We start from the raw sequence: 26956 nt of genomic DNA on the forward strand, positions 1-26956 counted from the left end.
GCGGGGGACAAGGCTATACATGTTTTCATTGCAAAAGGAAGTGTTCCACAAATAATTGCAGTTGTGAAAGCAAGGTACTCTTGTGCAATTCAAAGTGTCATAATAGTTTAAGTTGTTGCAATAAATAAGATTTGAATCACATAAGTAAGTAATTTTTTTATAACTGTATTTTCTTTTCTCATGTAGAATGCACTGTGTATTTTAAATCCTTGTTTATTCCTTTCAGAAAGAGAGGCGAAAAAGTTACGTCACCATTGTGACATTTTGTTGTTGTTGTTGTGGTCTTCAGTCCTGAGACTGGTTTGATGAGCCCTCAATGCTACTCTATCCTGTGCAAGCTTCTTCATCTCCCAGTAACTAATGCAACCTACATCCTTCTGAATCTGCTTAGTGTATTCATCTCTTGGTCTCCCTCTACGATTTTTCCCCTCCATGCTCCCCTCCAATACTAAATTGGTGATCCCTTGACGCTTCAGAACATGTCCTACCAACCGATCCCTTCTTCTAGTTAAGTTAAGCCACAAACTCCTCTTCAAAAGCTTCTATTCTCTTCTTGTCCAAACTATTTATCGTCCACGTTTCACTTCCATACATGGCTACACTCCATACAAATACTTTCAGAAACGACTTCCTGACATTTAAATCTCTTCCTCAGAAACGCTTTCCTTGCCATTGCGTCTACATTTTATATCCTCTCTACTTCGACCATCATCAGTTATTTTGCTCCCCAAATAGCAAAACTCCTTTACTACTTTAAGTGTCTCATTTCCTAATCTAATTCCCTCAGCACCACCAGACTTAATTCGACTACATTCCATTATCTGTGACGTTTTATAGCGACTGAATTACGGAGAAGAAAATATAAATCTCCAGCATGTTCAACATTCACCATTAGTGCATGGTGAATGTCAACATTTACCGGTGTAAGTCAGAAACAAGGGTATTTAGCAAACATTTCGGAATACACTAAGCGACTATGTGAATGTTGACATTCACCGGTGTAAGTCGATATTCTCCAGATTTTGGTGTTTCACTGTAACATATATACTAAACCGCTCAACTGTCTAGATACAAAAATTCTCGATTTTGTATATCAGTGTGTATGGGCGTGCCCAGCGAGGGCCAGGGGAGGGGGGAGGCAGCTGCCCCCCCCCCCCCCCCAGGAAATTATTCTCAATTTTTTACTAGTTTACTGTTTTATTTAATAAGAAACGCTGCATGTTTTTTCTGATTGTACAAGTGCATTCTTCTATTTAAAATGTTTATTAAAAGCAGTTTTTCACTGGTTTACTGTTTTATTTAAAAAGAAGTGCTGTATGTTGTCTCGAGTCCTTGTTTCCTGAGACTAAAATGAGCTGCCCCCCTAGTTCAGATTGTGGGTACATCCTTGCCAGTGTGTACGAGGCCTTACGTAGTTCTGAAGTGTGCAGGGTGTAATGGGGCCGTTCCACTGTGTATGACGCTGGAGCTGCAAGCTGCGCAGCGTGACGCAGTGGCCCTGTGAGCCGCGCGCCGCTCAGCGCCGCCCCTGTTGTGTTGTGTGGTTTATATGAAGCGCGCGCGCCTCAGGTTCTGCTCAGTCGCAGCGCTGCAGTCGTGCGCGACGCACAGGAGTCGCTCGCTCGTTGCCACCTGCCAGTATGGCTCGCAGCGCCGCACGCGTTTGCGGCGCCCCATACCACTACAGCACTGCCGTGACGTCACTCATCAGCAGCCAGTGCCTTCTGTGACACTACACGTAGCGCGATTAGGAGACAACAAGCTGCGCGTCCTTAACTAACGGTCTCTCTTTCCCTCTCTCTCTCTCTCTCTCTCTCTCTCTCTCTCTCTCTCTCTCTGTCTCCTGCTCCGGCTAAAGGACCGGCTCCGACACTGTTTACTTCTCCCTGCGAGTGAACAGCTACCGCGATATCGCCGTCCCCAGATACGACGAGACCGTGGCGGATTATAAAAACGGTGACGCGGTCGCGTCGCGGTCAGTCAACAAGCAAGCGACACCTGCTGTGGTAGTTCCGCGCCCGGCAATTTGTACCGACACTCGCTCTTATCGGTACCGAGGAAAACAAACAGCAGAGGACGATTCCGCTGTAGGGCATAGTGGTTGCAGTGTTTACGTCTGGTGCGGCGCAGACGAGTAGCTAGTGTGTCAGCCTGTGCGTCGAGTCGTGCGCGAGAGCTTCAGTGCGGTATTAATAGAACAGTTCCGAGCAGGAGCCGAAGATGCTGATCCGCGAGCTGGAGGCTGGCGCGCACAACTTCACGGTGCTGGTGGCGGAGGTGGCTTCGGCCGGCGGCGGCCTGGAGCTGGCCCTGCCTGGCGACGACGACGTGGACGGGGCGCCCGGGGAGCCGCCGTACGGGCAGACAGACGCCGCCGCCGACGACTACGAGCGCATCATGGCGGACGTGTGGGTGGGCGCCGTGCTCACGCTGCTCATCTTCAGCTGCATCTGCTGCGTCTGCTCGTGCCTGCTCTACCACAAGTTCCGACAGTGGAAGACCAGAGGTACGTGTGCCGCGCGCCACCCCTGTATTCCAGGTTATTAATCTGTCTGAAGACTTTGATACATCCCCGCCCAAACACTCCGATACTATGACACTTTCGTAGTTGAAATATGTTCGACTGTATGACGACACAGTCACCAGACAGGACGATAGCGTCCCTGATCAGAGCTGATACGTCTTGTCGTGTTCGTCAACACTTCTCAAAAATGCTTGTAAGCGCTCGATCCATAACAGTAACATAAATAAAAACTTTGAGGTTCGCCGATGACATTGTAATTCTGTCAGAGACGGCAAAGGACCTGGAAGAGCAGCTGAACGGAAAGGATAGTGTATTGACAGGAGGATATAAGATGAATATCAACAAAAGCAAAACGAGGATAATGGAATGTGGTCGAATTCAATCGGGTGATGCTGAGGGAATTAGATTAGGAAACGAGACGCTTAAAGTAGTAAATGAGTTTTTCTATTTGGGGAGCAAAATAACTGATGATGGTCGAAGTAGAGAGGATATAAAATGTTGACTGACAATGGCAAGGGTAGCGTTTCTGAAGAACAGAAAATTGTTAACACCGAGTATAGATTTAAGTGTCAGCAAGTCGTTTCTGGAAGTATTTGTATGGAGTGTAGCCATGTATGGAAGTGAAACATGGACGATAAATAGTTTGGGCAAGAAGAGAATAGAAGCTTCCGAAATGTGGTGTTACAGAAGAATGCTGAAGATTAGATGGGTAGATCACATAACTAATGAGGAGGTATTGAATAGAACTGGGGAGAAGAGAAGTTTGTGGCACAACTTGACTAGAAGAATATATACAGTTCCGTACAGTAAATGGCACAACTCCAGTAATAAATATAGACTTTGAACAGAAGTCTGTAGCTAAGGTAGAATTTTCAAAACTTTTAGGTGTGTCCATTGATGAGAGGTTAAACTGGAAGCAACACATTGATGGTCTGCTGAAACGTCTGAGTTCGGCTACGTATGCTATTAGGCTTATTGCAAATTTTGGTGATAAGGATCTCAGTAAATTAGCTTTCTATGCCTACTTTCATTCACTGCTTTCGTATGGTATCATATTCTGTGGTAATTCATCGTTGAATAGAAAAGTATTCATTGCTCAAAAACGTGTAGTCAGAATAATTGCTGGAGTCCACCCACGGTCATCCTGCAGACATCTATTTAAGGATCTAGGGACCCTCACAGTAACCTCACAGTATATATATTCACTTATGAAATTTGTTGTTAATAATCCTGCCCAGTTCAAGAGTAATAGCAGTGTGCATAGCTATAACACCAGGAGAAAGGATGATCTTCACTATGCAGGGTTAAATCTGACTTTGGCACAGAAGGGGGTAAATTATGCTGCCACAAAAGTCTTTGGTCACCTACCAAACAGCATCAAAAGCCTGACAGATAGTCAACCAATATTTAAAAATAAATTAAAAGAATTTCTAGATGACGACTCCTTCTACTCATTTGGCTGAATTTTTAGATATAAATTAAGGGAGGGAAAAAAAAACTAACTTAAGCATTAGTGTCATGCAATATTTTGTGTAATGTAATATCTTGTACAGACATCTTTCATTAACCTGACACGTTCCACATCATTACGAAGTGTCGTATTCATGATCTATGGAACAAGTACTAATCTAATCTAATGTAATCTAATCGAAGGGAACGGTTGGTAGGACATGTTCTGAGGCATCAAGGGATCACCAATTCAGCATTGGAGGGCAGCATGGAGGGTAAAAATCGTAGAGGGAGACCAAGAGATGAAATACACTAAGCAGATTCAGAAGGATGTAGGTTGCAGTAGGTACTGGGAGATGCAGAAGTTTGCACAGGATAGAGAAGCATGGAGAGCTGCATCAAACCAGTCTCTGGACTGAAGACCACAACAACAACAAACATACTACAAGTTTGTTCGAATTTGCCGTAGCACTCTATAAAAAAAAAATCGTGCAACAATACTGATTTTCAGTTTCCCGGATGTGTTTAGTCATCCACATTAAAGGCATCATCTATGGATGCTTTGGAATAGCATACAGGGTGTTCTAGGACGTGTAGAGGGGAGTGAGTACATGATATTGTGAACAGGAGCCCATCTCCGGAGACGTGCCGTCTCCGTTCTACGACGGTTTCACTTTAGATGTGTAATGCGTCCACGTCTGCTGAGAGAAAGAGAAATTCGCATCACAGTTGCTTGTCCTGGTACCAGTAGGTTTGACAGTATGACGTTACTGGAAGCTTTGCCACTGAATGACCGTCAGGAAATGTGGTTTCAGCATGATGGCGCACCACCTATCTTCTCACGTGCAGTTCATACACATCTCAAAAGCACAATATGGTGAATGATGACAGGCCGTAGTGGATCAATCGGATGGACGCCGGATTTAACTCCTATGGGCTACCTCTTGTGGGGTCGAATGCGAAGTTTAATTTACGAGACTCCTGTAGAGACATTGGAAGATCTGCTGGCACGAGTTCTTTTGCGGTAGAAACTGAAGAGGGACCAGGTGGAATGGAGAGTACGTACCAAAATAAGCTTCGTAAGTGAGACTGTAACAAGGTTGGTGGTCGCCATGTCGAGCGGCTGTTGTAATGCATAAGTACTATTCAGTAAGTACAGTATGCTGGGTTCTTTTTCGTTTTGGGGGTAATATAAACACGTAATGTTTAAGTGTTTGTACAACAAATTTGTTGAAGTGAAAAATGGACGTTTTCGTTACGATTCCTTTCGAATCGTTTTCTAATAACTGTACAGCGTCACGCTCAATTCCATTCCTCAAGCAGAAGTTGATGAAACGGTACGTTTCCGAACAAGGTTCATATTCAAAATAGTATGTACTCATTCCCATCTACAAGTCCTAGAAATTAGCAAACGGGAATTTCTGAGCATCCTGCATAGTTAAAAAACAATTGGCGTTTTGGATGTCCGGAAGGGCTGTGTGCTTGCTCTCGTGGAATCAGAGTTAGAGAGACGCATTTCCACTGCACTTAACTGATTTTCGATACATGTTCGCTTTGCATTTCCTTACTTTTCGGACCCTCTTTGGTGTGTAATTACTGTATCATGTAAACATTTCAATAACAAAATCAATTAAGGTTGTCAACACGGTAAGTGTTTCGATATTGATGGACGAGCTGTTTGTTTACTTGGTGCTTATTTTCTTCTGCGTATATGGAAATAAAAATCTGGTTAAGTAATGGCCATAGAACAAAAGGTAGATGACAAGGGCAGGGAAACACTTCTATACACACCAAAAAGACTCAGACACCAAGTAAACAAAGTTATCTCCTTAAAACCATCAAATATCTCACGTTAACCATCCAAATTGATTGCTGCATCAACAGCGAAGTGTTCACCTACTACAGTACACACTGAATAAAATGTTTTATCTTCGGCGTCTTTCTTCTGAACAGAGGGAGATTTTTTGCTGTAGTTCAGTAACGTAGTTAGCGTGTTCGTGTCCATAATTACTGTCCTCGCCGCCCACACAAATATAACTTTTCCTGTCCCCTAGTCTAGGGTGACATTCAAAGCATTTTAATAACAACAATAAAAAATATAACACGTTTTAATATAATAATTTGTTTACAGATGTGCTGAGTGCATCGCTTTAGTGTAATAAAATTGCAGTTCAGGCGGATACATCATTTGGAAAGCACTCTCCGAAATTTGATAAGTATATACGTCACACAAGTTGATTTAAGAACTACAACAGGAATGAGCTATCGCGTCTTTGACCATTTCATGACTTACAAGGTATAAAATAGAGCCGTAAACTTACCGTATAGCAATTCTGAATACAAGTCTGGAGACAGAATGTAGGTGGACTGGGTTAATCAGTCTTTCTGTTATTTCTTTACTAGCGGACAATCTTTTCCTCTTCTGCTTCGCCTTAATCAATTTCGAGTAGTTTGGCAGTTCTAGCTACGGACTCTTGATAGATGTTGTATATTTTGTTGTTGGTGATATGTGCGGTTACCACCACCACCTGGTCGGAATGTTGTCTTCAGATGACCGATACATGTTCGTCCACGTGGGCCAGCCCCCTGACAAGCACCTAAGAAGTAACTTATGTTAAAGATAACTTGTGATTTTCTAGAATGTCTTGCCTTTTTTCGACATCTTTTATTTTCACGCTATTTCATCCTCGATTAAGGTGAAGCCTTCAGCGTGCCCAAGAAGTTTGTGCAGGTAACGACTGGTGGAGCGTGCCATGGCGATAAGCAGTAATCGGAGAGAGCCAGGAACACGCTTAACATTGTTCGTTGAGCTGGCGTCTTTATCGAATTGGATTAACTGAAGAAGTAGATAAGAGACGCGACAGTATTCTGAAAGGAGACGTTCAAAAGCAAGCCGATAAACTACAGTTTCCTCCCATACACACCTAGCGCCGCAACTATTACGGTGAATTCCAGACTTTCTACTTTGTAGGAAGGTGTGTCAATATTGTTTCCATCTGCGAGGTGCGGTATCCACAATGGAAACAAGAAGCAAGTGCAGGAGATACTAAGAGTTATTGTATCGTATAAGGTAGAACAACCCTTTTATTTCGCGAATGGTTAGAGAGATAGAAACGACGTTTTCGGCAGATGATTGTACACATACGGGCACTCATGGGTAATAAAAATAGTCGTACTTCTTATATCAACAGAAATACTAAAGCAAGAAGGTTTTTAATGGACTAGTAAACCTTATTAAACGACATCCGAAATTTATTGCAAATAAGTATACAGCGATATAACGCTTGTTAATGTTGCCGTCGGAACGTTTCCTGTATCTCAATATGTGCTGAAACGGTCTCATGTAAATTGCACCCAGAGGAATCACCACTCAGTGAAATTTGCGCCCAGAAAAGGTCGACGAAGGGTCCACCGTAACTCTGCGACTGATGAAGAGGACTGGAGACGACTGAACAAGAACTGTAATGCCTAGTAAATTTTTATAACTTGAAGCGAATATAATTTTTTTAATTTTCTGTCGAACGCAATAATAACTTTTTTCTTTGCTACCACATCTTAAGAAAACACAATGGAAAACATTAAGACCGAACACACACGGATTTTAAAAATCGCCAACAAGTCGTAGTCTAGTAGACTCATGTCTGGGCTGTAGAGAGGATGCGGTACACTTCCCACCCGTATTTGCGCAGTTTTTGGGCTTCAACGTTGCCGATATGCGGGAGAGCATTGTCGTGGAGAACCCAACCTCGAGCAACCGACGTCGAGTTTTGTGCATTTTCCTGTGCAGATTATGCATGAAGTTACTATAATACACTGATGTGATACTTGTTCCACGTGGGACTATCTGTCATGGTTATTCGTGTCATGGCTTTAGGCGGAAGTCAATGGGAAAAAGACCTTGAACCTGATCTCGCTTAGAGTGGAAGAGTGACATTCCAGAGCTGACCTTGTAGACGGTTGCGTGATGACGCCTGATAAGTTTGCCGTTTGTGACTATAGGTCGCGCGCTAACTAACCACGTGTTTGTCCGTCTGTAGTATACCAAAGGTGTGTGCGCGGGCACACGTGGGTCTGTTCTTACAATCCTGCTACCTGCTGGCTGCGCCGGCAAAGCTTATGTCGTGAGTCACCCCCAGTGGTTGACATCGGCGCTGACCCGTTCGCTCAGTGAAAGACGGTGCTTGAAGTTTTCGGAGAATCGTTACACTGCCTCATGTCAAGGAAAGTTACATCACATTTTTCACACTGCTGGCGTCTGTATTTCACAAACGCAGTAGTTTTATGAGTTCAGTTTTTTTTCCTGAATCTCAGCATGACCATTATATAAAATTAGGTTTCTAGCAGTCTGCAAATGGTTCTCGAATGAGCTCACTGAATGGATTAGCGAGCTCAAACGGGAAAAGTACTGGCCAAGTGTGATGTTCGTTTTCCGAAATTTTATCAACGTAAGTCATACCGTTTATCTTACCAACCAACGATAGAAGGTATCACATTAGGTGATAACTGCAGAAATCGATTACCAGTTCCTGCTTTACACTCAGCTACAGATGTTTTTGTTGATGTCCAATTTTTCAGGATCGGGTGCCGCGTTCTGTAGGAGCCACCAAAATTATGCAGTGTTTTCAAGGTACAGTTTTCAACCATATCGGAAACTTGATTTTGCAGCCACTGTTAATTACCAAAAGCCCTCCTGGCCTTTTTTTTCCTGTTTATTTCACTGGTCATCCAGTTCGTTGTCTTCAACTGCCCTGAACAAAGAAAATCGTGAAGATACCCTATGGCGTAAATGTGAGTTTAAACAGTTGTTCTATTAATATCTTTCATTGATTGTTGAGGCGTATCTTCACCAGGGACAAATAATACAGTATCACTCATAAAACGAATATCTTTCAGATATTTCACTTAACAAGTTTTCCCGTTTCTCTAGAAATGATGAGAATAGCTTTGGGGCCGTACGGTGCCACTTGTCTAACTCCTCTTCCAAGTCTGAATTTCTCACTATCCTCCTGAAGTTTGATAGAATATAACTATATAGCATTGACATACATATTCTTCAGTACACTAACAAAGATACAATTAAGGCTTTGATTCTAATGAGCTGTCAACAGAGATTTTTCGAAACAGACGTTTGCTCTTTCGAATCCTTTACAATGTGGTAATTTGTATTCATTGTTTCGTTTTATAATTTCATTCAGGTATGTAAATGGTCCATTGGCTTGCATCCAGATTCAAACTTATGTTGTTACTTTTCTGTTACATGTTTTCTTTTTTCTTTACTTTCCGGTATTTTTCACGACATATGTTGTACCTTATGGAAAGGAGGCTAATAGGTCTGTAGTATTTTATATCTTTTATTTGTAATTTCTTCTGAATGACAACACATTCTTGCTGTTTTGACGAACTGTCTTTTTCTTCTGTAAACGATTTTTTAAAAGTTTCTTTAATATTACTTTGCCTGCAGCATTACCCACTTCTATGGCAACACAGTTATCTCCAGAAATATTTCCGTTCTTCTTTCGTCGAATAGCGTTTTGCACATTATCTGGCATTACTTCTGGAATGTCACTATTTTCGTTACTGTTACATGTTTATGATTCATCTCGGAAACTGTGATTATGTTCATAGAAGTATTTTAATGCTTGTGCAGTTTACTCTGTTGTGAAACGTAGCAACTATGGTTTGTATTCCGTGCATGATCATTCGCTTAATACTGTACTTTTTAAAACTGAATTCACTCTATAGGTTTATTTTTTGGGTGTATCATTCCTACCTTGAAGTTCAGTTGTGCGTGACAAATTTTGTGAAGTTTCACCTACATACTTTCTTGATTGTGCCGCAGAAACCTCTACCTAATAGAATATCGTCAGTGCAGTATTTGTTGTGGTCATTTTACTTCTGCAGCTTTAGGATGGAATGCTTAACTTTAACACGCTGCAAGCATGGCCCATCGTCTTTCCCATCCGCAGTGTAATGTTTATCAGCCATTATGCGCCAATAAATTAAATGAAATTAACATCAAGCCGTCGAGTCAATACTTGAAAATATTTTCCGCCGCAGAGACAATGTATGCCCTGCTATACAAAAAACTTGGAACTGGAACATATTACTGTAGTGATGACGCGAACTAGATATTCCCGTCGCTGTTCGGATAACAGCTCGCTTATTAGAGTAATATTAGTGAACCAAATTACGGCAACGGCCTTCTACCGACATTCCCTGAAGGAATAAATGCATGTATGTTCTGCAAACAAACATCGCGTGTTTTTTCCACGGCGGCGGTTTTGTTCGCTAGTTTGTTGTCACGGACGAGCTGCGAAGTAACGCTGACGCGAACCGTTTGTGTTTGTTACTGGATAACGGCTATTCCAGAAGATATGAGGAATCTGTGCTGCACTTCCTAATAAATTTCGTTCCTCGTACTTTTTTCCCCTGGTAGCAATTCACACCCGACTCAGACTGACCCGTTAATTTCCCTGCTACTTACACTCAAAAAGATTTCATTTTTCCCTCGAATTTCCTCTCGCTGGTGCGTAATGGCCTGTGAAGATACGGTAGATATATGTTAATCGGCGCATTTGTTAAGGCAAAGAATAGCTCTAAGGGTCTGTTCGTTATTTCCATCTTTTAAATGGTAACAATGGTGATACGATAACCGTAATGTATTTTTTAAAAATTATAGTGTGTGCTTTGTTTTCGGCAAATAACTTGCGTGTCAGATTTATACAAACAACGGCAGACGTCTTGAATATTACAGTATCGTTGCTATTCGCCCGCGAATATTATTGATGTCAACAATAGGAATTAAGACAGCAGCAGATGCAATCTTTGTTGATTGCACGGCTGTCTGTGTCAAGCCAGAATTACAACTTAATAAAGGACTACCGTTTCTTGTACAATGTAAGTCTGGGAATATTGCTCAGTTAGCAGGGTTATAGGTCAATAATACATTGGTTCTAGTGACTTACGCAATGCAACCTGAAAAATCAGTCTGTATGGACTATGTTATGAAACTGCTGTCCCCTTACCTGACGAGTCGCACCATTAGCGTTTTTAGTTTCATTTTATTAAATGGCACCCGATGCTTGAATTTTGTCGACAAATAACTGCACCACGATATTCTTTTTGTGTTTCTGTATAGTGATTATAGGCCGGTGTGCAAAAAACTTAAGGACGAAAGTAACTTTGGCGTGATGTGTCACTGCCAAGCAACATAGCTCGATAAAACTTGGACCAGGAACTGCTGTAGTGTACTACAGACGGTAACTGAAATAAATACGCAATTAGACCAATAAAAATGACACTTGAGGTAAGTACATCCATACAACATTATGACTTCCCACACCAGAATCACCAAAAACGATTGTGTTCAACAATGTTGGACGAGAGATGGGAACACGTAATGCAGCCAGGAACGTTGTCCAGGTGCTATGGAGTGGGGAGGTATAATGTTGTCTGGGAGTATGGCCTCCAAATCGCTGAACACGCCACACACCGGTCAACATTATTATACTGTACTCCTCTGAATAAAAGTCTTTGAATAACAGAGACATTCTGTTCCTGTCACTGCCTATTTCTTTCAGTTAGCTTCGGTACTATACTGTAACAGTTCTTTCTACGTATGGCCCAAGTTTCATCGAGCTACTGTTCTTAGCAGTGACACATCACGTTAAACTACTTTCGTTCTAAGTTCTGCACAACAGTGTAACTAGCCTGGATTCGATACTCTGTTCATCCCGCAGGGCGTAGACCCATAGTAACACGTTCCTCGAGAAATTAGAACGTATCAATGAAACAAAAAATGTGTAACAGATATCTCCAAAATAACTGATTTGTTAGCCTTCCTTCCACAGATCCTAAAAAAATTCATCTTTTCCATTTTCGCTCTGATTAAAAAAGTAGTGGATATAGGATCCGCCTTTTATGCAAAACACTTTTTTCTTCTTAGCCAAACATGTTTCAGCACCTCTGTGCCATCATCACTTCGTTTTGTTCATTGAAAAACTGTATTTGTATTATATGGTTTTGCAGGACCATCTGTGTGGTGTCCTGCGCTGATAGCTTGTCATATTTTGTTGTGCCCCCCCATGAACCATGGACCTTGCCGTTGGTGGGGAGGCTTGCGTGCCTCAGCGATACAGATGGCCGTACCGTAGGTGCAACCACAACGGAGGGGTATCTGTTGAGAGGCCAGACAAACGTGTGGTTCCTGAAGAGGGCAGCAGCCTTTTCAGTAGTTGCAGGGGCAACAGTCTGGATGATTGACTGATCTGGCCTTGCAACATTAACCAAAACGGCGTTGCTGTGCTGGTACTGCGAACGGCTGAAAGCAAGGGGAAACTACAGCCGTAATTTTTCCCGAGGACATGCAGCTTTACTGTATGATTAAATGATGATGGCATCCTCTTGGGTAAAATATTCCGGAGGTAAAATAGTCCCCCATTCGGATCTCCGGGCGGGGACTACTCAGGAGGATGTCGTTATCAGGAGAAAGAAAACTGGCGTTCTACGGATCGGAGCGTGGAATGTCAGATCCCTTAATCGGGCAGGTAGGTTAGAAAATTTAAAAAGGGAAATGGATAGGTTAAACTTACATATAGTGGGAATTAGTGAAGTTCGGTGGCAGGAGGAACAAGACTTCTGGTCAGGTGATTACAGGGTTATAAAAACAAAATCAAATAGGGGTAATGCAGGAGTAGGTTTAATAATGAATAGGAAAATAGGAATGCGGGTAAGCTACTACAAACAGCATAGTGAACGCATTATTGTGGCCAAGATAGATACGAAGCCCACACCTACTACAGTAGTACAAGTTTATATGCCAACTACCTCTGCAGATGACGAAGAAATTGAAGAAATGTACGATGAAATAAAAGAAATTATTCAGATAGTGAAGGGAGACGAAAATTTAATAGTAATGGGTGACTGGAATTCGAGTGTAGGAAAAGGGAGAGAAGGAAACATAGTAGGTGAATATGGATTGGGGCTAAGAAATGAAAGAGGAAGCCGCCTAGTAGAATTTTGTACAGAGCACAACTTAGTCATAGGTAACACTTGGTTTAAGAATCATGAAAGAAGGTTGTATACGTGGAAGAACCCTGGAGATACTAAAAGGCATCAGATAGATTATATAATGGTAAGACATAGATTTAGAAACCAGGTTTTAAATTGTAAGACATTTCCAGGGGCAGATGTGGACTCTGACCACAATCTATTGGTTATGACCTGTAGATTAAAACTGAAGAAACTGCAAAAATGTGGGAAATTAAGGAGATGGGACCTGGATAAACTGAAAGAACCAGAGGTTGTACAGAGTTTCAGGGAGAGCATAAGGGAACAATTGACAGGAATAGGGGAAAGAAATACAGTAGAAGAAGAATGGGTAGCTCTGAGGGATGAAGTAGTGAAGGCAGCAGAGGATAAGGTAGGTAAAAAGACGAGGGCTGCTAGAAATCCTTGGGTAACAGAAGAAATATTGAATTTAATTGATGAAAGGAGAAAATATAAAAATGCAGTAAATGAAGCAGGCAAAAAGGAATACAAACGTCTCAAAAATGAGATCGACAGGAAGTGCAAAATGGCTAAACAGGGATGGCTAGAGGATAAATGTAAGGATGTAGAGGCTTATCTCACTAGGGGTAAGATAGATACTGCCTACAGGAAAATTAAAGAGACCTTTGGAGAGAAGAGAACCACGTGTATGAATATCAAGAGCTCAGATGGCAACCCAGTTCTAAGCAAAGAAGGGAAGGCAGAAAGGTGGAAGGAGTATATAGAAGGTTTATACAAGGGTGATGTACTTGAGGACAATATTATGGAAATGGAAGAGGATGTAGATGAAGACGAAATGGGTGATACGATATTGCGTGAAGAGTTTGACAGAGCACTGAAAGACCTGAGTCGGAACAAGACCCCCGGAGTAGACAACATTCCATTAGAACTACTGACGGCCTTGGGAGAGCCAGTCATGACAAAACTCTACCAGCTGGTGAGCAAGATGTATGAGACAGGCCAAATACCCTCAGACTTCAAGAAGAATATAATAATTCCAATCCCAAAGAAAGCAGGTGCTGACAGATGTGAAAATTACCGAACTATCAGTTTAATAAGTCACAGCTGCAAAATACTAACGCGAATTCTTTACAGACGAATGGAAAAACTGATAGATGCGGACCTCGGGGAGGATCAGTTTGGATTCCGTCGAAATGTTGGAACACGTGAGGCAATACTGACCTTACGACTTATCTTAGAAGAAAGATTAAGAAAAGGCAAACCTACGTTTCTAGCATTTGTAGACTTAGAGAAAGCTTTTGACAATGTTGACTGGAATACTCTTTTTCAAATTCTAAAGGTGGCAGGGGTAAAATACAGGGAGCGAAAGGCTATTTACAATTTGTACAGAAACCAGATGGCAGTCATAAGAGTCGAGGGGCATGAAAGGGAAGCAGTGGTTGGGAAAGGAGTGAGACAGGGTTGTAGCCTCTCCCCGATGTTATTCAATCTGTATATTGAGCAAGCAGTAAAGGAAACAAAAGAAAAATTTGGAGTAGGTATTAAAATTCATGGAGACGAAGTAAAAACTTTGAGGTTCGCCGATGACATTCTAATTCTGTCACAGACGGCAAAGGACTTGGAAGAGCAGTTGAACGGAATGGACAGTGTCTTGAAAGGAGGATATAAGATGAACATTAACAAAAGCAAAACGAGGATAATGGAATGTAGTCCAATTAAATCTGGTGATGCTGAGGGAATTAGATTAGGAAATGAGACACTTAAAGTAGTAAAGGAGTTTTGCTATTTGGGGAGCAAAATAACTGATGATGGTCGAAGTAGAGAGGATATAAAATGTAGACTGGCAATGGCAAGGAAAGCGTTTCTGAAGAAGAGAAATTTGTTAACATCGAATATAGATTTAAGTGTCAGGAAGTCATTACTGAAAATATTTGTTTGGAGTGTAGCCATGTATGGAAGTGAAACATGGACGATAACTAGTTTGGACAAGAAGAGAATAGAAGCTTTCGAAATGTGGTGCTACAGAAGAATACTGAAGATAAGGTGGATAGATCACGTAACTAATGAGGAGGTATTGAATAGGATTGGGGAGAAGAGAAGTTTGTGGCACAACTTGACTAGAAGAAGGGATCGGTTGTTAGGACATGTTTTGAGGCATCAAGGGATCACAAATTTAGCATTGGAGGGCAGTGTGGAGGGTAAAAATCGTAGAGGGAGACCGAGAGATGAGTACACTAAGCAGATTCAGAAGGATGTAGGTTGCAGTAGGTACTGGGAGATGAAGAAGCTTGCACAGGATAGAGTAGCATGGAGAGCTGCATCAAACCAGTCTCAGGACTGAAGACCACAACAACAACATTTTGTTGTGGATTCTTTCGCGTTCTATGGGCACTCACACACATGTTACATGTACTTTGTGTAATTTCGGTTATACAGACGCCTTTTTACTTCGAAAAACGCGATGTATAAGCGAAATTACACAAAGTACATTTAGTATGTGTGCGCAGTGCCCATAGAACGCGAAAGAAACAGGATCAGTCACAACAAAACGTGACAAGCTATCGGTGCAGGACACCATACAGCTAGTCGTACAAAACCATGTAAGGTAAAATACGGTTTTTCGATAAACGAAACCCACTGATGATGGCACAGAGGTAGCGAAACTTCTTTGGGTAACAAGAAAAAACAGTCTTTTGCATAAAAGGCGGAACCTATGTCCAATACTTTTAACTGAAAACAAGAAAAAAATAAAAGAGCTGCATATCCAAAAGATAAAAGCATCAAAATTATACTTTTCTGTTTTCATATAAAAAGTCATGCTAAAAACGTTTGAATGGATACACACTAAAGTGCATACAATAATTCCAAAGTTACTGAAGCCAACCATCCTTAAAAAAAGTTTCAAAACAGCGTTACTCCATTGAAACAATGCAGGAGTCGTGTCACATAGCATGCAAATTAAGAAATACAGTTAACGATAAGTACATCAGTTGTTTGTCCAAAGAAATTCATCAACGTAGTTGAAGGAGTTGTCCACCAATAAATCCTTTAAGCTCCTTTTAAACTGAACTTCATTAGTGCCTTAGTACCTACATTTTTTATTACTGCTGGGAAGCTAGTGAAAATGTAGAGCCCGGAAAATGGACACCTTTCACCCCAAAAGTGAGTGATTAAGTCTTGTTCCCGGTGCTGATTTCATGAACTGAGCTCTCGGTTTGAAAGAGAGGAGATATTTTTCCTTAAATGATAAATTTTAGTAAGAAAGCATTAGCATTTTTCTCAATTCTTTGAACAGACTTCTCCAAAATGAGCTTGAATTGACTTCTCAGATAACTCGTATTACACGGCTTTGGACCGGATTACTTTAGTCGGGTTTGATGAATTATCCCACAGCTGATACGCCTACCGTATGACATGATCGACTGAAAACAAAAGTATGCAGCTTTTATTATTTTTACCTTACCTTTGTCTAACAACATTGTACACATTTGTTTAAGCGCTTCGGTAATTTTGTTGTATGCTCTTCAACACAAGGCCGTAGCAATATGTTGGGCTGTATAACGCTTTTCAGTTCGTCGCGTCTTGTAGCTCTCAAATATTGAACAAAAGCCATTTTTGTTTGCACCAAAGTTGCTATTTATTTATTCGCTGATTAGTTTAAGGCTTTGTGCGTTTTTACAAGTCACCTATTACAGGGAACAAAATTTTGTAAGTAGATGTGTTGCATGTGGATAATATAGGTATCAGTAATAATATGACCCAGGTGGTAACTACTGGCGTATTTTGTATTTGGGATATACTTCATGTGAGCAATCTATTCATATCATCACACTTTACATGTAGCTCAGACCTGCATTAAAACATATCACAATTGCAGTTACACCTTACTGTTGTATGTCAGTGTATGAGCATAGCATTGTGTTACCGTGGTACCTTCATTATCCAGCATGTTGTGATCAACGAGTCAACGATATTTAATATGTAAATGACAGGTCTGGTGGAAACAATCAAAAAATGTTTTTTCTTCAATATTCAGCTGTCATTGCCGTAAAGCAATTCAGTTGCTTGCCTGTAGTGAAAGATACGTTAGAACAGTGTTAAGTACCATTTGACGATAAACAAAAAAACTTGTCAGTAGTGTCCCACGTACATTACTTGCTTCATCCCAGTGTTCGCCTTGCCATATGCCGCTCCGTAGTGAGGAAGATGAAGCTACGGGTAGCGTCAACTGCTAAGCGAGAGATTTCTGCAGGTGAAATTCTGCGGGACACTTGGAAAAGTCAGTGGGTACAGAGCTCTCAAGTGGAGCTGTCTGCATCAGTTCTACTGATATGGCAGCCTGCAGTCGGGTAGGAAGCTTCGGACTTCGAAGTCTACCTCTAGGCCGCCATGTTTGTGCCAGAAGGGTAAATCTTGGCCTGTAGCGACAGCTGGGAAAGGTCAAAAGGTTGCGGATGTCAAACACCGCCGTGAATTTTTGTCTTCAGTAGAGTAAAGCTCTCCGAGAAGAAAACCATTCGTGCTGAAAGGCAGGCAGTGTAGTTCGAAATAACGTATAGCCAATCGAAACGAACTGTGGTCACGGGTGAGTAGAACAGAGCGAAGGTTACTCTTTTTTAGAAAAATGATATAAGAACAGATTCTGACAATTACAGCCCGTCTGATGCAAGATCCTAAAACATATTGTAAACCCAGTGTTATGACTCTCCTACAAGAAAAGAAGATTCTCTCGAAAAAATCGGTGCGGGTCCAGGAAAAAGCACTCGTGCGAAGCTTAATTTGTTCATGCACAATACCTCGCAAACAGCAGATCAAAGTAGAAACGTAGTTTCAGTCTCTATGGATACGAAATGGTGACCGCCACTGAACCATGACGTCGACTAATGTCCATGACTAATGATCAGACGGAGTATCTTCCGAGGCCTGAATTTTTCAGTAATAGAGCCTAGTGAACTATGAGGGACGGCGGATGTTCAACAAACACAAAAGAAACAGCGAGTTTGCACGAAGGAATTGTAAAAAGAACTCTGATGTTCTCAGTATACAATATGATTATTTTTTCTATGATCACGAGCATTAATAAATTATTCGCTGACGTTGACGTTATGTATTGGGAAGTATCGTCGTTGGCTACGAAAATGCAGGAAGATTTATACAAAATTTCCACTTGGTGTACCGAATGGCAGCTCTCTTTAAATGTAGGTAGATGAAAGGAAATAGCGATAAGAAAGAGAGAGAATTCGTTAATATAAGATTGAAAGTTTAGTAGCGAGCATGTGCAGCAAGTCACATCCTTTAAATATTTAGGGTAAGTACTAAGAGGCTAAATGAAATGGGGCAATGAAATCCGTCGTAGGTGAGCTGTGAACATAAGACTTAAATTTGTCGGAAGAGGTCTGCAATGTGCCATGCATCTTTACACAGAAGACACTGATGCAATCGATCCAAGACTCTTTATCACGTGAACACGCCTGACGTCGAACAAATTTAGAGTCGACCTGGTAGAATGGTAATAGGCTGGGGAAAGAGATGCGCAGGGACCTTAATACAGACAGGCGATATTGTGCCGGCGAAACGCTGTCCAATGTGTTTAAGGAGCCCATAGACGAAGAAGACTGCGCCTTATATCTAAAGAAAGGATCATGATATGAAGTTTCAAAGGCTGAAAACTGCCACGTACGAGGACAGTATTAAAGTTCTTTTGTATATATTCAAATGTCATATCTTCCATACTCTCATCAGCAACAGTTACTCGTCTTTCCACGGACAATATCCGAAAGCTTGATGACAGCTACAATTTCTGTGGTCGAAAATCTGCAAGCAGTTTGCGAAAGTGCCAGTATAAAGGTATACAGCTCAACCTTATTTAATCGAAAGCAGCCTTCATAGCTCATAATATTCATTAGTTCACGTTTCACGAATCGCTTTCGTACATCGTCCTAAGCAAAACTACAATTCCTGACTGCAATAAAAATATTGCACTATGTGAATCAGTCATTTTTTATTTTATAAAAAGTATTTGGAAAAGTAGTTGAATGGAATGGATAGTTTCTCGAAAATTGTTATAAAACGAACATCATCAGAGTAAAACAAGGACAATGGAATGTAGTCCAATTAAATGAGATGATTCTGAAGGAGTTAAGACAGGAAATTAAACGCTAAAAGTAGTCATTGAGTCTTGTTATTCGAGCAGAAAAAGAACTGATGATGGCCGAAGTAGAGATGATATGAAATGCAGATTCGTTAACATCTAATATAAATTTAAATGTTAGGAAGTCTTTTTCTGATGTTATTTGTCTGAAGTGTAGCCTTGTACGGAAGTGCAATATGGACGGAACATGGTTCAAATGGCTCTGAGCTCTATGGGACTTACCATCTGAGGTCATCAGTCCCCTAGAACTTAGAACTACTTAAACCTAATTAACCTAAGTACATAACACACACCCGTGCCCGAGACAGGATTCGAACATGCGACCGTAGCAGTCGCGCGGTTCCGGACTGAAGCGCCTAGAACCGCTCGGCCACCGCGGCCGGCTCAATATGGACTATAAGCCGTTCAAATAAGGAGAGAATAGAAGCTTTGGAAGTGTGATGCTATAGAAGAACGCTGAAGATTAGATGGTTAGCTCTATCAACTGATAAGGAAGAATTTAATTTAACTGGGGAAAAAGCGATTTATGCCTGAACTTGACTAAAAGAGAGGATCGGTTGATAGGACACCTCGTGAAGCATGAAGGAATCATCAGTTTACTGTTGGATGAAGGGGGGGGGGGGGGGTGTTAACATCTAGTCTAGTGCTGTAATAAAACTTACGTGGCGGTGAAGGTGCGTATACATTTGCAAGCAATGTGCTTGTGGCGAACTGCTCATGAGCCGCTCGGGAAATAATTGCCGCTACGAAACTCCACCGAACGTTCTGTGAGACACATTGCTCGCAAGCGTTACAGTAGTTTGTTCAGAAGTCGGCAAGAACGTTACAACTTTGCTCGCGAGCGCGTACATACACTTGCGGCCAATGTGCTCTCGAACGGTTCACTATGTACCCACCATTCCTGTTAGCGGTGAAGCCAGCATGTGGTCACAGACTCGGGGCACTGCAAAGCCTTCTCTACCTGAGTGTATGTCGTTCACAATAAGAGGACTTCAGAAATGACTCTTTGAAAGATAAATTTGCCGGCAGCTGTGGCCGAGCGGTTCTGGGCGCTTCAGTCTGGAACCGCGCTGCTGCTACGGTCGCAGGTTCGAATCCTGCCTCGGGAATGGATGTTTGTGATGTCCTTAGGTTAGTTAGGTTTAAGTAGTTCTAAGTCCAGGGGACTGATGACATCAGAAGTTAAGGCCCATAGCGCTCAGAGCCATTTGAAGCATTCTTTTTGAAAGAGAAATTTACAGTTTAAATGCGTATCCAAACACAGTAACTATAACACAAAAATGTATAGTTTCAACTACACGTAAGCCCGTGTAAAAACAGTCATTTAATCCCTCAGTTAGGCACGAAGTGATGTCGCTCTCTGCATGTGCATGGATGACGACTCAGAAAACCGCGCAAACGCGACGCAAGTCACCTAGCAACTGAAACAGTCGTGCTTATTAACCTTAGCATGCTGATGTCAACATTAGAGGACGACGCCAGATGAAAGTTATTGTTTTTACACCGTCTTACGTAAAGCTGGCAGCAGCGCATATCATAGTGCTTTTAATGGTCCTAGTTCAAGTCACATACTCTCGCCTTCGCCGTACCGGTCTGCGTGGCCTCCGAAGCACCGCGCGATTCGGCGTTCTTCTCATAAACGAACGTTCTCAAACGTGAAATACGTGGTTAGTAACTGGTAAAAATCCTATGACTGACCGGGGTCAAACTCTCACCAGACTTGTCGATTCGTAGTCATTCACGTAAATCTAGCTGTCTTATGTGTAATTAAACCCTTCATTTTTCTGCTATGACTATTATAATTTTACAAACGTGTTCACACTTTAATTTATTTTAAGTAAAGTATCACTGGCAAAATCTTGCTCATTCGAACGAGATATACCTTGGCCGGCAGGGGACGTGGGGGCTAGCCAGTGTTCACGCCACCCTAAGACTGTGACCAAGCGTGGTTTCATCGATAATTATAAGTTTTCTTTCCATAAGCTCAAGTAGATTGTTTGGAGATTTTGCGCGGCGGTAGTATTAGTCACATTAGGTTTCCCTTTGTTGTTGGTAATCTGAAAATAAATTCTGGTGAGCCGGTCTGCAATTTAATTGAATTTTCGGTGCTAGTGAGGCTGTATATTTAACTCTAATTTGTTTGTGCAGCGTTCGGTCACGTTGTTTGTGTTGATGGGGGAAAGTAGAGCATGAACCCGTTGGTTGGTACACAGCATGCTCTTCTAGAATAGCACGGGGGTGACGCTACATTAGACGTTCTCTTCCAATTGAGACTCCAACATTACAAGCAAAAATTTCCTACAAGGCCGTGGTTTTCGAGGACGCATTTGGACCGATCTACAATTTTCCACCACCATTTGACCCCGCTTTAACCATGCCTCGTTTCCCCTACATCTGTGTACAATCAACGTTTACGATTCCCCCCTCGTGTGAGTGTGATTCCGAGACAGAAAATGATGTAAACCACATCTTGTTTTCGTGTCCCAAATTTGACAATGAACGATCGACATTTCTGACGATTTGATGAGTGCGGGTTACGTTCTCCCTCTTGTCTTTTGGTTTCTAAAGATATTCGTCTGTATAAAGTGACAGTTAATTTTCTTAGGACTATAGGGAAAAAATATCTAGGGCTCTTATTCTTATATATCTGTATCACTTATTATTAAATTTAAGAAGTAGTGTGAATTAATTACATAAATATGTCTAGTTTATTACTTTGTTTGTTAAGCAAATGTCGTGAAAAAGTTGACGTCTTGAACGCATTTTTGTATTTTCTTTGTACAAATATGTACTCTATGTAAACGTACTATCGATGGCTAATCAGAGCAGAAACTCCAGACGCCAAATAAAACAAAGATACAACCAACTGAGACTCAGGACACGGGCCAGTGATTATTATCTGCAACTCCCCCCCCCCCCCCCCTCCTTCCCACCAAAGAATAAAACACAACTGAAAGTTTTTCCTCCACCAAGTCTCGAATTGCCTACCAACAGGGATTAGCTTCCATTAACCGCTTGCGTCACTCTTTTGGGTTAAACCTCGCAATGTGCGTTTTTATTTTGCTTTGCGAGCGCGTTTCGTGACATTTCTCAGTCCCATAAGTCCGTGGACCCTGAAATTTAGCTATACAGATATTGTCACACTCTGTTTAGTCAGTTCGATAGTTCAGATCCTATAGGTGAGTCTTTTGGAGCTCTATTAACTCTAAACCAATCGATTTCGGAATAATGAAATCCCGTCCTCTGGCACCTTTTAGAGACTGCCGGCAGTCGCACTTGGTAGCTCGACGTCAATCGAGATCCCAAGTGTGCATTGGTTACAAGACCGCGACAACCACCGGCCAACAAACCAAACAGCAAGTGAGCTGGAAGTCGTTTACGAACGCAACTCTTAATGGCCCCTGTTCTTGTGAGTCCGTTTGTTCGTGGCGTCTAGATGCTGAGGATGGAACATCAGATTGCAGAAATCGATTGCATCTGAGTTGATAAATTGCTAAAGAACACAGCTGGATGGGCAACCGAACTGATCCTTTCTTTTTTTTCAGTGGTAGCTTAGAGGCTCTATGTAAGAGGTTAAACCCTCGATTATTTTCTTACACTGGTGTACATTTTTATCCATCGCAACACCGCATACGTGTGAAGAATGATTCGAATTCTGCGTCAACGCTTTTGTTCGTTTCCTAAGTGCTGTCTGAGCTTATCCTGTAGTTCGGAGTGCGGGACCCTTTACTGTCAGAGCAGACGAATTGGGGGAATTCCCCACGTGCCCGCTAAGGCGAGCAGTTTGCTGGCTTCCCTCACTAATAGAAGGCGTCTACCTGTGGATGGGCAGGCTGTGCGGATTTTCCAGTCTAGGGAAAGGGCCTTTGTGTTCTCTGAACACTCACCTAGGACGGAGGGTGTTGATGCGTCAGAGAAGTGTTACAGAAGGCCCCACACGCGAGCGACGGATCGCGGCAATCCGACGCATGCGATATCGCCTGCATTCGGTCGCTCACCTCTATCACGCCACACACGAGCGATATGCCCAGCAATTGCAACCAGCATTATGAACGCCACTTTGTCGAGAACTTCTGCTGTGGAAAATTAAGTGCCTTGTTTAGCAGAAGCCGCTGCTAAACTCCGTATCCCCACAAATACTTGCAAAAACTGAAAATAATGAATTTATAAAATTAAAAGTTTAAAAAATATAAATTCTGATTTATTAAACTTGTTTTGAAATGGTTTTCTTGGGAACTGTAGGTTACTTTACAGGTATGTTACATTTTTCACTGAAGCAAGTGGGTTGTATGAGGTAGAGTTTGGTTATATGAAATGATATGGGACGTGAACACAGCTGTGTAGTGGATCTGCCCAAAACGTTTGATTTAAAATGTTCCCTTAATATTACATCATTTTACGTCGTTGTGTTAGGAACTGAAAATCTTCAATAATGCATGTAATTGTTTCACAAGGAACAAGTCGCATCCACATTGCCCCATATCGTTGCTAACCAGCCAACAGCAGTGTTACAAGCACGAATGGCGTGAGATCCATCAGACTGCGTGGGATTTCCATCCGGTCAGCGGCCGATCGTTGCGATCTGCCCGCATACATGGGATCTACGAGCCATCGGTCGACTACGCGGTGGATCGCGATCCGTAACTCGTGAATGGGTCCTTAAGGCTACACGTCACGTGCTCACAGTCGCTCCACCTTCTTCTTCACTGTGGGTAAGACGCTGATGTCGAAACCTCAAGATTTCGGACACTCAGATCGGTACCAAACGTTGTCGATAGAGTACGTATCAACCAAAACACTGATTTAGTTCGTGCTATGTGCTGGCGTCCACCAGAACTACGGACTACAGGAAAACCGTGTCGTTTCGTAAATCTCTCGTGGATGATTTGGTAGAGCGTGCAGTTGTCGTACCGATGGTCCCGACGTAAAACACCAGTGGTGACAATTTTTGTAACTGTTTACGCATGAAACTGTTATAGGGAGGACATTTTCCTGACATGTAAAAGGATTTTTCGGAGTTTGCAGCAATGTTATTTTGGCAGTCTGCTTTTGGTTCGCTAGTTGAACGTTATGTACTTATTATTGATCTTATCATTTTGTTTGGTTTTACTACCGCTATTGCTATTATTATTATTACTACGTCCACACATGTGATGCAGTTGTTTCTTTATTTTTCTCTTCTGACTGTATACTATGTGAAACAACAAAAGTACTACTACTACTGCTACTACTATTATTATTATTACTATTATTATTATTATTATTATTACTGCCGAATTCTCCCCACAAATGCAAGACGTTAAGCAAATAACTCGATCAATTTTTCTTTGAGTTCTTCTTGTTCTTCCAATCGGCTTTCATTCTTTCCGAAAAGGCTTATTTACGCTCATCCGACCACTTTGGTCTGTACTGTTTTTCTTTTGGCTGCTTCTGATATAACTTCCCATTTGTCTACTTTGTGTCTGAAGGCATCTCTTTCTAGAATGCCGGCTGGTCTTATGTTTGCATTATTTAGATCCTTTCGAATTTCATCTAGCCAACGTACGGAATTCTTAAGTGTGGTTACATAACCTATTATTCTCTTCGCCAATCGATTTTCTGGTAGTCGGCTGAGATGACCAAAGAATTCCATTCGCCTTTTCCTAATATCATTTTCGATGTTTGAAAACTTTTCTCTTGTTTTAATTGATTGTACTCTATAACCGTCTTGGGTACGTCTTCCTCCTAGATTTTTTCTGATGATCTTCCTCTCTTCTTTTTTGAGGTATTCATGTTGTTTTCAGTTAAGGGTTAGTGTTTCACTTGCGTGGAGGATTGCTGGTTTTATGACAGTATTGTAGTGTCGAATTTTTGCCCCTCTTGACATTGATTTTTTGTTGGAGAGGTTTTGCGTTAACCCTAATCCTTTTTCAATTTTTTGGAGACAGTGTTGCTGTGAGATTTTTTTAATACCTGTCTGTTCGATGAATTGTCCAATGTACTTGAAGTATGGGACCCCGCTTATTTTACTATATTTTGTTTTCAAGCTTGCAATTTCTGTTGTTGAACAGAAGAATTCAGTTTTGCCAAATGAAATTTGTAACCCTACTTTTTCTGCACATTCTTTGAGTATTTCCAGCTGTTTGACTACAGTCTGTTCATCCTCTGTTAATACCGCCAGGTCGTCGGCAAATGCAAGATATGATATGTAGAGGTTGCTTTTGGCAACGCCCAGTCCGATTGGCTTCCAAACCCCACATTTCTTGAGTTATTTCTCCCATTCTTCCATAACTTTGTCTAGAACAATGTTGAACAGAATACGAGAGAATTCATCACATTGTTTCACAACTGTTTAAGTGTCGAAGGGTTCTGAGATCTCCCCCATAAATTTTACTTTATATTTCGTGCCAATTAGTGTTTGTTTTATGATTTCTCTTGTTTTGTGATCTATGCCCCTCTCTTGTAAAATTTGGAATCGTATGCTTTTTTGAAATCTTCAAATGTGCATACTGCAGGTTTTTGTATGAGATCTCGCAGGTTGAGTATGGTTTTGAGGTTGAGAATTTGCTCTGGACATGATCTTTTCGGTCTGAATGCTGCTTTATATTCTGCTACTTTGTGTTGTAATTGCTGTTATTATTATTATTATTATTATTATTACTTGCGGATGTATGATGCAGTTGTTTCTTTATTTTGCTCTGCTGATAGTGTACTATGTAAAACGACAAGAGTGCAGTATAGATTACTACTTTCAAAGAGACGAAGCGAAAGCAAACTGACAAGAGGAAATTGCTGTTAACTCCAAACCGCCCTTTTACATGTCATAAACATGTCGTCGCGTATATCACTTTCACGCATAGTACAGAAAAAAAAATATGATTGCGGTTTGAAACGAGGACACTTTGCACGAGGATCCAGTGTTACTAACTCACAATTGTGCATTTGATATGCTCTGTAAATCTGGTGTTCCTTTTAATTAACGTTTCTGCTGGACGGCAGCACATAGCAAGAACTAAATCCGAGTTTTGGTTGATACTCTGTTGACATACACCGTTTGCACCGATCTGAGTGTCTGACATCTAGAGGTTTGGGTGAGACATGTGCCTTTACTTTGTGGTCTTCTTTATAAGGCGAACAGATTGTCAAATGCACAACTCCCGTTGATTTACAAATTACCTCTTGGTCGTTGCTTTGTCAACTGATGTAGTTTCGAAGCTTCATTTTATGTTTGAGGTGATTTTAAATTTGTAAATGAACTTCGCGTGATTTGTTTATTCTCTTTCAGCGCAAAACGGAGGTACATACCCCAGTTTTACCTGGTGCAACCAGTATTGCCAGCATACTATTTAACAGAACAGAATGATCAGAATCGTATGTATGTGGTGTTTGTTCTTTTGGACACGTCTGATAATACAGACACCATTTTGATCCTGCAGCCGCTATGAATCAAGGCACAAAGGAATTAAAGACATAACTGCGAGTGGACTTTGATTTATACCAAAGGGACAAGTTGAAAGCTTGTGCCAGACTGGGTCTCGTGCATACTGGACAGACGTGACGAGTGCTGCGCCATTTGGACACAGTGGTCACCGCAACTACACGCCTACCGTAGCACGCTTCCCATTACACCCAGATTGTCAACTTACACCGTACACTACTGATGTAGTGCCCCTGCTCAATGGATTCATTACTGGCAGCATATCGCCGATTGCCGCAAGAGCTCGAGCCTGGTGTACATCCCCACTGAAGGATCATCGCGAGTGATGAGGCTGACGAACAGGAGCGCTACATCAGTAGTGCGTGGTGTAAGTTGAGGATTTGTGTCTGGCGGGAGGCGTGCAAGG

The 26956-nt window shown here is 41.7% G+C and overlaps 1 protein-coding gene across 2 annotated transcripts in view; it reads left to right on the forward strand.

The window, feature by feature from the left end:
• The first annotated feature begins 1572 nt into the window (after positions 1-1572).
• LOC126272842 (protein commissureless 2 homolog) overlaps positions 1573-26956 on the forward strand; it is a 194498-nt gene continuing 169114 nt past the window's right edge. The window contains exon 1 of one of the 2 annotated variants that reach the window (XM_049976044.1): positions 1573-2506. In XM_049976044.1, the coding sequence (XP_049832001.1) occupies positions 2221-2506 (286 nt within the window). In that variant the 5' untranslated portion in view covers positions 1573-2220. The remainder of the gene's footprint in view (positions 2507-26956) is intronic. The other variant, XM_049976045.1, reaches the window with a different exon arrangement.

This window comes from Schistocerca gregaria, chromosome 5 (assembly GCF_023897955.1).
Source record: "Schistocerca gregaria isolate iqSchGreg1 chromosome 5, iqSchGreg1.2, whole genome shotgun sequence".
In the NCBI taxonomy this organism is placed as follows: Eukaryota; Metazoa; Arthropoda; class Insecta; order Orthoptera; family Acrididae; genus Schistocerca; species Schistocerca gregaria.